This window comes from Nerophis lumbriciformis, linkage group LG01, assembly GCF_033978685.3.
Source record: "Nerophis lumbriciformis linkage group LG01, RoL_Nlum_v2.1, whole genome shotgun sequence".
In the NCBI taxonomy this organism is placed as follows: Eukaryota; Metazoa; Chordata; class Actinopteri; order Syngnathiformes; family Syngnathidae; genus Nerophis; species Nerophis lumbriciformis.
Genome location: NC_084548.2, coordinates 53,906,252 through 53,921,472, shown reverse-complemented (window position 1 = coordinate 53,921,472; position 15,221 = coordinate 53,906,252). Strand labels below are relative to the sequence as shown.

Here is a 15,221-nt window from a genome sequence, read left to right as displayed (position 1 = left end):
CAATGACTTGTGACTTCACTTGGACTTGAGCCTTTTGACTTGACATGACTTGACATGACTTGCCACTTTCCCCAAAATCCAAAGCTTAAAAAGTTATTTGGGAGCGCTCTGTATTTTTCATTTTCTTCGTCTGTCTATCAGCGTGTTATTCCTGTCAGCTGGTGTGCTGTCAGTACAACAGCCAATCAAATTAGATCTACGTTGTTTTCATCACACAGCATTCATCCAATCAAATTGCAGAACAACCAATGAGGAAGAGTTGTCCAACAACGTGCCAGTGAGAAACAATTATGTTAAAGTTGGTTTCGTTCGGGTATAAAAACTACGACTTGGTCAACAAAAAACGAATTGCCGTATGCAAATCACGCAGTTCGAATATTACAGACGGAGACGCAACAACTTCCAACTTCGTTCGACATTTGAAGTTGCACAAAGAAGGGTAAGTTTTGAATGTAAGATAACGTTTATTGGCTAAGTAACGTGACTTTTATTTGCTGTGTAGTTAAATCAGTGAGGCTGCAAACTCACTGCTAACGTTATAACCATAGACATCTTATAAGTAGACGCAGCATAGAGCGCTACTGCCTACTGGCGCAGACGAGACGCGGGGCCGCCATCTTGGAGTGGTGATCCGCTCCACTCAGTGCAATTCATTTGGCAGGAGCAATGAACTGTCAGCGCATTTAATTCATTTTACCTCACTGAATACCACTGATTTTCACCCCCTTTTTGTCATACGTGTAGCTATGATAACAGACACATGTTTTGGCGTGTTTTATTATTCATAGTTTGCTTAACAGTAATATAATATTCTTATACGCTATAAGTGACCAGACGTCCGAGATCAAAACTGGGAATATAATCCCAGAGAAGGGGAAAAAAAACGGTAAACTATTTTTAAGTTGAAGAAACAATATGATTAGGTTATATATACATATGCGTGTATCCTACATAAACAATGTATGAATACATTAGATATCTATATATCTTAGGGACCTATAGACTGTATCTCTGTTGCTTCAGCAGCAGAGAGTTTATTCTGTCTTGACACTTTGTATTGATATTTTCTATTACATTCTTCCCTTAAATGATAATGTTTGCAGTGATTGTTTTATATGTATTATTTTATGTAAGTCGCTTTGGATAAAAGCGTCTGCCAAATACTTAAACATATATAAACACCTGAAAGTCTTCATATCAGCTAAAACCACCAATCTGTTTCACTGGATTCAGAATAAAACCAAATTCTGTTTAACCCAACAATGTTAGTATTTGAATATTGTTACTTGAAGACTGATTCCTGGTTACAATTATACTGTTAAGAAAGTATTGTCTTATACTTTGCCTAAAATGAGAATGCATCATAATCAGTAGTGGCTGGTGAATTTTGTTTTAGGTGGGGCTGAAAGTTTGTAAACCAAACCCCTGTAGGGGCGTCATCCTCCCCCAGAAGATTTATTTGTGATTTTCACATACAAATATTGAAGATCTTTGATCCTTCTCAACTCTGTGGTAATATTATTTTCATAAAATACAACCAATAGTACGTTAATGTTAAATCTTACTTGTGAAAAGTAATCCCCCGATTCCTATTTTCAACAGTCCGCTCATTTGAGCAGGAAAACGCTGAACACCATCTTTGTTTTCTACCTTTCAACTGTCAGTTTAGGCTGCTCGCCGGCCCCTCATCAGCACTTCAAGATGGCGGGCAAATTGCTCACGTCACAGCAACCAATGCTGCGTCTACTTATAAGATGTCTATGGTTATAACGTAATTGCAAACACGGCAATCTGTTGCGTCCACTGCAGTTTGCTACCTTATTCATACTTTTTGTCAAGTGATTTTTTTTTTTAAGCAGGGTTTCATGAGGTACCTATACATAACGTTACGTTAGTCAATATATCACACACAGTAACGTAACATTAGTCAATGTATCACACACAGTAACGTAACATTAGTCAATGTATCACACACAGTAACATTACGTTAGTCAATGTATCACACACAGTAACATTACGTTAGTCAATGTATCACACACAGTAACGTAACGTTAGACGGCAGTCAGCAGCACCGCATATTTTAGCCACCTACAAAAAGACAAACATAGTCAAATAAAGGTCAGTTAAAATGTATACTATATTAAGAATATGTGTACCGGTACATATTGCATAGGGTCCTGACATCTAAAAAGTACAACTCTGTTCATTGTTATGTTCATATATTTGTTATGTTTTTCATGTGTACGCACACATAAACACACATACAGTATGAGATGAGATAAGGTAAGAACAGGATAGAAACTGCTGTGGAACTAGTTACAGTGCAATATGCCATGGAAATACAATGTTAACACTTTTGTGCAAATAAGTACAGTTGCACTTGTTTTTTTCAAATTTGTTTATTCTGTAAAGGAATGAGTTACATGTTGAAAATGACTGGTTAATAGTGCTATTTTGAAGTGCAATGTCAGCACTATCTTTTTCCCTGCAATTTCAAATGCACTTGTTTTAATAAATAAATACAGCGTTTTAAAAGCATACACAATCTGTGTAAATATATTAGTCTGTGGTTAAATGACTTGAAAGGACTCGAAACTCAAAATGCAGGACTTGGGACTTGACTTGAGACTTTCCAGTCTTGACTTTGGACTTGACTCGGACTTGCCCTGTCTTGACTCGAGACTTGACTCGAGACTTGAGGGTAAAGACTTGAGACTTACTTGTGACTTGCAAAGCAATGACTTGGTCCCACCTCTGCTATACAAGAACACATTTACGCACTACTGGGCATTGTACAAAACGGGTTATATTCTGGCGCATTTAAAAATCAATAAACCTGCATCAGCAATTAAAACATATCTTATGTGCTACTGTCAAAATGTAAATTGCACAAAACATATTAAGCGTGAAAAAATTAAGAAATAAAATATCTAAACTCACATTTCATCGCCGGGACAGCTGAGCTAGCTTCCAGGGTTGGCCGATATCGTCTCACAAGATGTAGTTTCTCTTTAAATATCCTTCTTGAAATTGGCCTTGCAAACAATGTCTTGTCTAATCATAAAAGATGCAGACGAGGCGTGTTGGCTGAGTTCTTAAAGTTTACTCCACAGCGTGCTCATCAAAAACATCCCGCTGCCGGCATTTCTACATTCAACAACCTAAACGGGGCTACTGCGCATGCGCTTCACTACTGTGGCATGCTGGGTAATGGAGTTCTTATGTTACCTAGCTCATAACATCACAATATATATCTGCCTTAGGCCATCTAGAAGGCCTTACTGACAACAACTCGTGATCTGATTGGCTATCGCAACAGTTTGTCAAATGTTTGTGTCAGTTCACTTACAGTGCACAGACGCCTGCATTGTTGATTCTGAAGGCTTCGGGCAGATTTGGTACAGCATGGCAACATAAGCTAGCTGAATTCTGATTGGATAAAAACTCTATAACCTAAAAACAACATCGCTGGAAGGAGCATAATATGACATGAAAAGAATATGAATACTTTTAGATAATTAGGGAAAGTAAATTAAAATGTACTTTTATCTTTAATTATGATCATGATTTCTGGTTATGTTAGGCCAGCAGAGAAGGCCTTGCTGGCCCTGACGGCACACCACTGCTTTTTAAATTACTACTGTCTGGTATAGTCAGTAGCGCTACTAGCTTCAATACCTAGACCCCGCATACGCTTGCCTTGCCATATGTTCACAACTACACAAGAGTAATTGTATGCTTTATTTTGAAGCAATTTTTGTTGTACAGTAATGTCATTTTTAACCTTGTAATCAAACTGAGAAACTAAGTGGTTTGATCCACTTCATGTGAAGTGAAGTGAATTGTGTTTATATAGTGCTTTTCTCTAGTGACTCAAAGTGCTTTTACATAGTGAAACCCAATATCTAAGTTACATTTAAACCAGTGCGGGTGGCACTGGGAGCAGATGGGTAAAGTGTCTTGCCCAAGCAGTGGTTCTTAACCTTGTTGGAGGTACCGAACCCCAACAGTTTCATATGCACATTCATCGAACCCTTCTTTAGTGAAAAATATATATATATATATTTTTTTCAAATTCAAGGCAAAGTTATATGTTGTTTTACTGGTGCACAAAATGAACTGTGCATGAACATCACCTTGTTCAAAGAACAAAACCAACACAGTGCATGAACTCACAACAAATTACACACTTGCAACTCGGTGTGACTTCTGCTGTTGCCTTTGAGAGACCAGTTCAGATATGCGTGGCTTCGCCTTGGCAAGTGCCACTCTCATGTCATTTTAAATGATAAATGATCAAATAAAATTATTTATTCATTTTCACAGCAAAGTCTGTTCCTTTTCTTCATTTTCCACCCAGACATTCAATACTAGTACACAGCTCATGAAAAACAATAGTTTTTGTTATTGTCATTGTAAGTGGGCCAAAACACTTATATTAGAAAATAATCTCATGGAAATGACAGCTGTCATTTAATTATAATAATAAACATTTAATTTGTTATTTAGTCAGGTTTGGGACAGGTGTGCTCACATGTGTTCCACTGAATGCTCTAGGACCTTTTGCGTTTGCTCACAGATATGGAAAATTAGAGGGAACATTGTTTGGGGGTATCCATAATACGCCGATAGGGAGAAGTTTTTATTTACACAATGAGTCGGGTGTGTCTTGACCTCCACTGCGGAGGCTCCGCCGAACCCCTGAAGCCGACTCACCGAACCCCCTAGGGTTCGATCGAACCCAGGTTAAGAACCACTGCCCTAGGACACAACGACAGTGACTAGGATGGCGGAAGCGGCGATCGAACCTGGAACCCTCAAGTTGCTGGCACGGCCACTCTACCAACTGAGCTATACCGCCCCGTGTTACTTCATGTGAGCAGCATGGCCGCATGTTTTATGGTGGGCATACTTTAACGCTGCAACAGATGATGTCTATTTTTATCATGAATTGTACTACTCTTGGAGACCCATCGGCCTTATACAGGTTCCATTGTAATTAGAGATGTCCGATAATATCGGCCTGCGTTAAAATGTAATATCGGAAATTATCGGTATCGTTTTTTTTATTATCGGTATCGGGTTTTTTGGGTTTTTTTTATTAAATCAACATAAAAAACACAAGATACACTTACAATTAGTGCACCAACCCAAAAAACCTTCCTCCCCCATTTACACTCATTCACACTCATTCACACAAAAGGGTTGTTTCTTTCTGTTATTAATATTCTGGTTCCTCCGCCAAGGCTGCCCTTTGTCACAGATTCTGTTCATAACTTTTATGGACAGAATTTCTAGGCGCAGTCAAGGCGTTGAGGCAGGCCCGGCCCTAACCAATCTGGCGCCCTAGGCAAGATTTTAGGTGGCGCCCCCCCACATCGGCAGTGAAGTGTATATACTCACAAGAAACTGAATAGCTTTGTCTTTGACCTTTTTTTTTTTTACTTACAACTATACCTAATATATAAAGGGGTGGAAAAGTGACTATTACCTGCACGGCAAACATAGCTAACCAGAAGGCAATAACAATGTAAACAAAAAACAGCTGCTTAAAAGATCTAATACAAATGTCCCTGAAAAATGTAAGGTGGGAGTACTGTAATTACCTAACGTTACATTATTATTTTCCATAACAATTTAGCCCCCTCCACAATATTAACCCGACGTTAAAACAGAACTAGCTATTTATTGATTAGCAATTGCCGAATCATGTGACATTAGCTTAATGCTAAAAAGCCGGGTTACTATCACATTCTGTAACAGACAAATAATTTCATGTTCGGCTCACCTACCTGCTACCTCTGTCTTTTCTCGTTTCTCCTTCTCTTCTTTTCTCTTTTTTCTTCCCTGGGCACCTGACAGTTTTGGCCGTTTTGACATCTTGTGTTGATTTTTTGATGTGGTGACGTCCAAAAAGAGTCATGATACGGGAAGGGAGGGGGCGCACCATGCGGGGGGAGAGAGGGGGGGAGGGGGCGTAATGTTGTAACAAATAATATTTCTATTAAATAGGCTTTACTTTGCATTTTAATTAACGTGGGATTATTTTTTGTATTTAGAAATAATAGTACCAACTTTTTTCTTTTTCTTTTTTTCTCTCCAAAATTTGTGGCACTGGCGTGGCGCCCCCTGATGGACGGCGCCCTTAGCATTTGCCTATACGGCCTATGCCACGGGCCGGCCCTGCGTTGAGGGGATCTGGTTTGGTGGCTGCAGGATTAGGGCTCTGCTTTTTGCAGATGATGTGGTCCTGATGGCTTCATCTGGCCAGGATCTTCAGCTCTCACTGGATCGGTTCGCAGCCGAGTGTGAAGCGACTGGGATGAGAATCAGCACCTCCAAGTCCGAGTCCATGGTTCTCTCCCGGAAAAGGGTGGAGTGCCATCTCCGGGTTGGGGAGGAGATCTTGCCCCAAGTGGAGGAGTTCAAGTACCTCGGAGTCTTGTTCACGAGTGGGGGAAGAGTGGATCGTGAGATCGACAGGCGGATCGGTGCGGCGTCTTCAGTAATGCGGACGCTGTATCGATCCGTTGTGGTGAAGAAGGAGCTGAGCCGGAAGGCAAAGCTCTCAATTTACCGGTCGATCTACGTTCCCATCCTCACCTATGGTCATGAGCTTTGGGTTATGACCGAAAGGACAAGATCACGGGTACAAGCGGCCGAAATGAGTTTCCTCCGCCGGGTGGCGGGGCTCTCCCTTAGAGATAGGGTGAGAAGCTCTGCCATCCAGGGGGAGCTCAAAGTAAAGCCGCTGCTCCTCCACATCGAGAGGAGCCAGATGAAGTGGTTCGGGCATCTGGTCAGGATGCCACCCGAACGCCTCCCTAGGGAGGTGTTTAGGGCACGTCCGACCGGTAGGAGGCCGCGGGGAAGACCCAGGACACGTTGGGAAGACTATGTCTCCCGGCTGGCCTGGGAACGCCTCGGAGTCCCGCAGGAAGAGCTGGACGAAGTGACTGGTGAGAGGGAAGTCTGGGCTTCCCTGCTTAGGCTGCTGCCCCCGCGACCCGACCTCGGATAAGCGGAAGAAGATGGATGGATGGATGGATGGTTCCTACATTATATATCAATATATATCAATACAGTCTGCAAGGAATACAGTCCGTAAGCACACATGATTGTGCGTGCTGCTGGTCCACTAATAGTACTAACCTTTAACAGTTAATTTTACTCATTTTCATTAATTATTAGTTTCTATGTAACTGTTTTTATATTGTTTTACTTTTTTTTTTATTCAAGAAAATGTTTTTAATTTATTTATCTTATTTTATTTTATGAATTTTTTTTTAAAGTACCTTATCTTCACCATACCTGGTTGTCCAAAATAGGCATAATAATGTGTTAATTCCATGATTGTGTATATTGGTATCGGCTGATATCGGTCTCGGTAATTAAAGAGTTGGACAATATTGGAATATCGGGTATCGGCAAAAAGCCATTATCGGACATCCCTAATTGTATTGCGTAAATATTCAATCGACACTATAAGAAGCTGATCTTTTTTCTTACGTTTGTGCACAGCCGCGGCCCAAGCGAAGCAGATGATCTGGTGAGGAAGGCGGGATTCCGCTATGAGGGAAAATACAAGTGGGTACAACCCCACACATCATGATCAAGCATACAGCTGTTATTGACAGTTTTACCAACAATAAAGTTGACGCCAAACCGTCACTCCTGTACTGAGTTTGACTTTGATTCCCTCTACAAAATAACCATCTAGTCACTTATGAACAGTGTTGGGACTAACGCGTTACAAAGTAACGCGTTACTGTAACGCCGTTAGTTTCGGCGGTAACTAGTAATCTAACGCGTTATTTTTTTTTATTCAGTAATTTAGTTACCGTTACTACATGATGCGTTACTGCGTTATTTTACGTTACTTTTGATGTAGTATCAGCTAGAAACAGAAGCGCTGCGGTGTCGTTCTTCTGAATCTTCCTCTGTCACAAGTCGGAGAGAAGAAAAGAGGCGCGGTCTATGTGTGTGTGGGTGTGGGGAGGGGATGAGGCACACAATTGATCCGCGATTTGATATATGAAACAAAAAAAAAGTTGTTGGCACGTTCAGTCCACACACAGCGTGGTCATGGCGAGCGGAGTAACGGAGGAGCTTGAACGCCCCCGCCATTGAATCGGTGTGTTTATAAGTGCAGACTCGGTTGTGCAAAACGAGGGTTTTAAACACATGCTGAACGTGCTTGAACCACGTTACGACATCCCGTCGCGCACCCAATTCAGCAATAAGATTGTGCCAGATCTTTATGAGCAGGAGAAGAAAAAAGTTGTGGATGAACTATCCCGAGCATCAGCTGTTGCGCTCATGACAGACGGGTGGACGTCCAGCGGAACTATAAGCGCTCACTTCATCACAGCAGACTGGGAGATGAGAAGACACGCCCCCTCTACGAGAGTCACCTTGCGCAGGTACTGACACAAGCAGTGGAGGAATGGAAGATAAAGATATCCCAGTCACACGTGATGATGCCAAAAATCCAATAATTACAGAGAATGAGGCAGGACTGGGACCACAGATAGGTGCTTTGCACATGTAGTGAATTTGGCATCACAGAAGGGAATCTCAGTCAATAGGATGGAGCGCCTCTTTGGGAGGATCAGGAAGGTTTCTTACTTCCACCCAAGCACAACAGCTGCTCATGTGCTTAAGACAAAGCAAGAAATGCTAAAGCTGCCTGCTCATACATGATGTCCCAACGAGGTGGAACTCCACTTATGATATGTTGGAGCAGCAGGCAGCTATATACTCTGCATTGACCCACAACACCCTGAAGACAAATGTCACCCTGTCTGATGATGATGTGAGAGTGGCAGGTGAGGTCCTCCGGGTGCTTAAACCCCTCAAAAGTGTTCCATCTCTACTGAGCACTGAAACTTCACCATCTGTGTCAATGATCCTGCCACTGAAAACAAGGATTCTACAATCCATGGCTCCAAGTGTGGAAGACAGCAGCATCACTCCAGATGTCAGGCTTTATTTCACTACCTATGTTTCAAGGAAGATGATGTTTCTTCTTATGTTGCACTTAAACTTGTTTTTTGTTCATGGTCATTGGTCCAAGTTTAAAGAAAGGAGGAATGCCTTTTTATGTTGCACTGTTTTTCATTAATTATGTTAAAAGGAAAATAAAAATGTATGTCAAGTTGATCAACAGATTGTATTATTCTCCAGTGCAATAACAGTACTGAAATGAAGGCAAAAAGGGCATTAATGGGAGCTTTAAAAAAAAAAGAAGAAAAAAAAAGTAACTAAATAGTTACTTTTCACAGTAACGCATTACTTTTTGGTGTAAGTAACTGAGTTAGTAACTGAGTTACTTTTGAAATAAAGTAACTAGTAACTGTAACTAGTTACTGGTTTTCAGTAACTAACACAACACTGCTTATGAATGGGCACATTCTGAAATAACTTGTGAATGAGTCACACGTGTGTCGCGTCTAATTTAATTCTGTCCCAGGGCTTGCACAAGCAAAAGGTTGATTGCGAAATCAGCAGCCAAACTTGATTGCAATGTAACGATCCTTACTGCAAGAACTGTAGCTAACAATCTGCCTTTAAAAAGATAAGGCTCACATTTGATTACCATCTGAAAGGAATTTGTTTAGCAATATTAGTGATTATACTGAGAGGTGTTGATATTTTGGTTACTACCTGAGAAGAGCCAAATATTAGGCACAGCTCTCATCTTCACACTGCAGCCACAATAATAGACAAATTCTTGCTCTGCTTCCGGAATGTCACAGTTTGCACATGATGCAAACACCACCACGTTTGGCACAGTTATCTTGGTATACTCTCTTTGGTGCCCGCTATATAGACAATAATGATCTTTATCAGTAGTATAAAGTAAATATCTCCTGATGTACAGGCTGGACACTGACTACTCTAAAGCAGAGATTCTGAACTGGTGGTGTGACGCAGGTGTTTGCCTGGCAGAGATGTGACATCCACAAAACAAGACGAGTCCTTCGATTGGCTCTTTTTAGTGAATGATTAGAAGTAGAACCAATTCTCAGTTTCAGGTTGTTCATTTGCAAGACATTCTAATATCCATCCATTTTCTACCGCTTGTCCCTTTTTGGGGTGGCGGTGGGTGCTGGAGCCTATCTCAGCTGCATTCGGGCGTAAGGCGGGGTACACCCTGGATGAGTCGCCACCTCATCACAGGGCCAACACAGATAGACAGACAACATTCACACTCACATTCACACACTAGGGCCAATTTAGTGTCGCCAATCAACCGATCCCCAGGTGCATGTTTTTGGAGGTGGGAGGAAGCCGGAGTACCCGGAGGGAACCCACGCAGACATGGGGAGAACATGCAAACTCCACACAGAAAGATCCCGAGCCCGGGATTGAACTCAGGACTACTCAAGACCTTCGTATTGTGAGGCACATGCACTATCCCCTGTTCCACCGTGCTGCCCGACATTCTAATAATAAATCTAATCATAAATTAGAGTTGTGTGCAAAAGTGTTTTGATTTTTGACAAAGAGAGCCAGGCTCAAGAAGTTTACACCGGAATTTTTTTGATCAGAACGTGACCAAGTAATCAATTATTGTAATTGTATAAGAAACTGAATTTGGGTTTTTTACGGTGGTACCTCAACTTAAGAGTGTTTTGAGATAAGAGCTGTCTCTAGGTCAATTGTTATGTTTTTAAGTTGCAAGCAAGTATTTCAGTTACAAGCATCCCCGTGAACCCGTAAGATCAGACCAAATACATCTGCTCTTACTCGCTAGTGTTAGCTTATAGCTAAAAATGGACATAACTTTGCTTTCCAACCATGAGAAATGAAAAACAACGAGTGTGAAGGACAATGCTGAGAAGAAGTGGAATATTATTATTTTTTAAATCATCCAAACATGACCGAGCGTGTCACCAACTTGGTGAAGCAATTAGAGTGGATCACTGCATCATACTGAAGCAGAACAAGTTTTTTTTGTTTTTTTCCCAAGATGGCACTGCTGTAGTGGCTGCTGTTGGCAGGAGCTCTGTGCTCTTGTGTCATCCTTTTGTGTTCCTGATGTTTCCCTCTTGTTTTCATGTGGGTTTTTTTTTTGCCTTTTGGTTCGGGACCCTTTGGGACTGTGTGGCTTCTGCTGTGCTTTTTTGTGAACTTCAGGATCTGCCTCCCGGGAGCCTTTTTAGCCATGGAGACCAGCTGCTGAGTCTCTGCCCCACCAGAGTCCGTTTGGAGAGACTGGAGGAGATGTGGATGAAGAGACAGGGCTGCGGAGCTAGCACTGAGCGCCGGGATGGACAGGCTGAAGTTGGTAGAGTGGCCGTGCCAGCAATCGGAGGGTTGCTGGTTACTGGGGTTCAATCCCCACCTTCTACCATCCTAGTCATGTCCGTTGTGTCCTTGGGCAAGACACTTCACCCCTTGCTCCTGATGGCTGCTGGTTAGTGCCTTGCATGGCAGCTCCCGCCATCAGTGTGTGAATGTGTGTGTGAATGGGTAAATGTGGAAATACTGTCAAAGCGCTTTGAGTACCTTGAAGGTAGAAAAGCGCTATACAAGTATAACCCATTTATCATTTATCATTTATGACACCTCGGTCTCCTTGGACGTATCCTCGCTCATCCATGCGGACTGGACACTGGCCGAGTTATTCGGCAGCCGAGAGTGGAGTCGGCTCTCTTGGTTGCTTTGTTGGGTCTGCTCCTGTCTCTGGCCATGCTCCCCCCACCCCAGCAGACAATGGCGTGGAACACCGCAGAGGCCATGACCACAGTGTATATGTTTATTTTACTTTTTATTCATAGCTGTATGTAGTAGTGGCTGGTTGCATCAGCTCTGCTCTTTTAATGTCTTTAATGTCCTTTGTGTTTCCCTCCTACACACATGTAAGAGGGATGTGTGCTATGGCTATGAGTTGTTTTTTCCCTTGGCCTCAGTCTAGACCCCCTCTCCAGGGGCCCAGGCTTAGACCGATTTTATTTTTCCTCAACCCCCCATTGTATACCTGTTTCTCACCTTTTTTGTAAGGGGCGCCGGAAGTTGGCAGACCCGTCAGCGATCCTGTTCTGTCTCCTTGTAATGTTTGTCTGATCTTAAATGGGATTGTGCTGAAATTTTTTTTTTTTCCCCTCTGGGATTAATAAAGTATTTCTGATTCTGATTCTGATTCTGATTCTTGAATAGGATTGTGCTGAAAATCTTAATTTCCCCTCAGGGATTATTAAAATATCTCTGATTTTGATTCGGATTCTGAAGACCAACGCCTGGCAAAGATCTTAAAATAATATCTAAACGAATACGGAAAATCTGCTGATGGTGTGTTTGACAGAGAACCAGCTTGACAAAGATGACGTCGAAGTCCATTCTCCGAGATAAATGCTGTACATTATTGTTACATTACTTCATAAAACTACTGTAGTTGTTAGTAGTACACTATTGTCAATACAATATCAATCAATCAAGTTCATTTTCCTTTTAAAAAGACATGCAAAATTTTTAAATTGTGCTGTTTTGGGGGGTCAAGAACTAATTAAATTGATTTCAATTTATTTTAAAAGGAGACGTTGATTTGAGACACACATTCTTTAAGTTAAGAAAGTCACAAAACCAATTAAGCTCGTAAATTAAGGTACTACTCTTACTCTGCAGAGTAACTACACTCTTAGAAATAAAAGTGCTAAGTAGAACCATATAAGGTTCTTCGGCTCGTCCTCATAGGAGAACCCTTTTTGGCTCCAGGTAGAACCTTTTTATAAAGGTTCCACCTGGAACCCTTTTGGAGGGTTCTACCTAGAACCCAACATGAAGGGTTATACCTAGAACTGTGTGTGTAAGGTTCCACCCAGAACCCCCCATGAGAGGTTCTACAAAGAACCCACGCAGGGAGTTCCACTAAGAACCCTTTCATGTTTCAAGGGTTTCATCTAGAACCCACACAGGGAGTTTCACTAAGAACCCTTTCGTATTTCAAGGGTTTCATCTAGAACCCACACAGGGAGTTCCACTAAGAACCCTTTCATGTTTCAAGGGTTTCATCTAGAACCCACACAGGGAGTTCCACTAAGAACCCTTTCGTATTTCAAGAGTTTCATCTAGAACCCACACAGGGAGTTCCACTAAGAACCCTTTTGTATTTCAAGGGTTTCATCTAGAACCCACGCAGGGAGTTCCACTAAGAACTCTTTCGTATTTCAAGGGTTTCATCTAGAACCCACACAGGGAGTTCCATTAAGAACCCTTTCGTTTGTCAAGGGTTTCATCTAGAACCCATGCAGGGAGTTCCACTAAGAACCCGTTCATGTTTCAAGGGTTTCATCTAGAACCCACACAGGGAGTTCCACTAAGAACCCTTTCGTTTGTCAAGGGTTTCATCTAGAACCCATGCAGGGAGTTCCACTAAGAACTCTTTCATGTTTCAAGGGTTTCATCTAGAACCCACACAGGGAGTTCCACTAAGAACTCTTTCATGTTTCAGGGTTTCATCTAGACCTGACACATGGGGTTCTAAAAACATCCCTTTTCAAAGGTTTTCACCGATAACCATTTTGTCTTCTGAGGGTTCTATAAAGAACCATATTGTATTCTACAGATCAGTTTAGTTCATATTATATTGTGGTCATTTATCATGTTGACATTGAACAAACATTCAAAACATTTTAATGAGAAAAACATTTATTTAAAGATAGTCCAACAAAACAGGAGAGGCTGTGTAGGTCCCAGGGGAGAACAGGTCAAAAGTCAGCATAGGTCCAGTGGAATCAGCAACATGACAGGCCAGACACATCATGCTGTCCTCAGTAGGTGAATTTGTGTAAATAAATCTCCAGCAATGGTGACATGGCAGAAAGGGACACAAAATTGTTTTAGTTCAATCAATCCAAGGTGCACTTATTGCATTTACTGCGCCTTATTGTAAGCTATCTACAAACAATAAAATAATGCATGGTCCAATGAAAAGAATCAGTGTACATGCTGTATGTACTAATTGTGACAGTGGAACAGAATAATGAGAAAGTGAGGGAATCCCACAAAGTTTTCACATTGATTTAAATAATGTTGAAATACTTTTCAGTGTTATGTAATAAGTACTCAAAATGTTACGTATTGTAACAATATTGGAAATCTAGAGACGTCACTATGCTAAAATCAAACAAAATGTATTGGTCCAAAATATGTATTAAATAAGGGATATTGTTTTTATCAATATGTACAAACAAAGGGCAGCAGCAGGAATTTGACCATTAACAAGAACATAAAGCATGAAATCCCATGCTGCAACACATCTACTCACTACTCCCCACTTACAACACAGTTGTATAGTCTCTTCACTGAAATGGGTACAACACTGTGGTCCTTGATCCCCAAAACAAATCTTTCAATGAAAATAAGAGTTTTTCCTCAGTTCCTTTGGGTACTGGACAGCAAAAACAAAATAGAGTGACATTAATGCACTCATAGCATATGATATGTCCATGCTGCTGTCCTCAGTCAAAACCTGTATACCATCCATATATAGGGTTATCCTTTGTGCCTGCAAAGGGTTCCCCTCGTGTGTGTTATGGAGCATGATTGCTGGAGTAGGCACGCTTGGCTCCTATGCAATAAAAACAGATACATGTCAGTAAATAAAACCTGCTATGGAAACAGCAAAATGACTCAATGCTGCCATAATACGGATAATGCCAATTCCTAAATTTTGACCTTAAATGCAGTATTTACCTCCAGTAGAGTGTATAGAAAGGATGAGTCCTCTCTGAAAATGGAAGGCAGCAGTAGAATTGCTGCATCCCTAATGAGTCCTGAGGAAATAAAATGATTCTGTAATATTTTTTGTTTTCAGAAATACAGATTGTGGCTCCTATAGATACACATATAGGCCTAGATACCTCGTCTTATTGAATCATCCAGGCAGGCATTGATTGCCCTCTGGCAGCAGTCCTTTAAGTCACACATAGATGCTCTTTGAACCATCTTCGTTGCCATTCGAACCAGCTCTGTGACCATTCTGCGATCAGCTTCTACAAGGAATTGCTCCTTCATCACCCACAGAAGCTGTAAGGAGGGATAAAAAGTGTCATCTCAAAATACTTGATGATCATAAATGAAATAATACACATACAATTAAATATGGTCAATTCAATGCTTGAAGATACCAACTATTTTAGGAAGCTTCAGTGCGGGAAACTTTTCGATGATTTCCTCTGCCTTGGCAGTTGCCATCATAGGTGGATTAATGAACG

The 15,221-nt window shown here is 41.3% G+C and overlaps 1 protein-coding gene and 1 long non-coding RNA gene across 3 annotated transcripts in view; one reads left to right on the top strand and one right to left on the bottom strand.

The window, feature by feature from the left end:
- The window catches only part of LOC133623565 (glucose-6-phosphate 1-dehydrogenase-like), a 32,062-nt gene extending 20,779 nt beyond the window's left edge, over positions 1–11,283 (top strand). The window contains exon 12 of one of the 2 annotated variants that reach the window (XM_061986792.2): positions 11,143–11,283. In XM_061986792.2, coding sequence (XP_061842776.1) covers positions 11,143–11,188 — 46 coding nt within the window. In that variant the 3' untranslated portion in view covers positions 11,189–11,283. Of the gene's footprint in view, positions 1–7,521; positions 7,680–11,142 lie in introns of those variants that run through there. The other variant, XM_061986785.2, reaches the window with a different exon arrangement.
- Positions 11,284–14,439: 3,156 nt separating this feature from the next.
- On the bottom strand, positions 14,440–14,988 carry LOC140679436 (uncharacterized). Its single transcript, XR_012050860.1, has 3 exons — positions 14,868–14,988; positions 14,701–14,780; positions 14,440–14,575 (listed from the first exon to the last, which is right to left on the bottom strand). It is a non-coding gene; the product is annotated as an uncharacterized lncRNA (long non-coding RNA).
- Between the last annotated feature and the right edge of the window lie 233 nt (positions 14,989–15,221).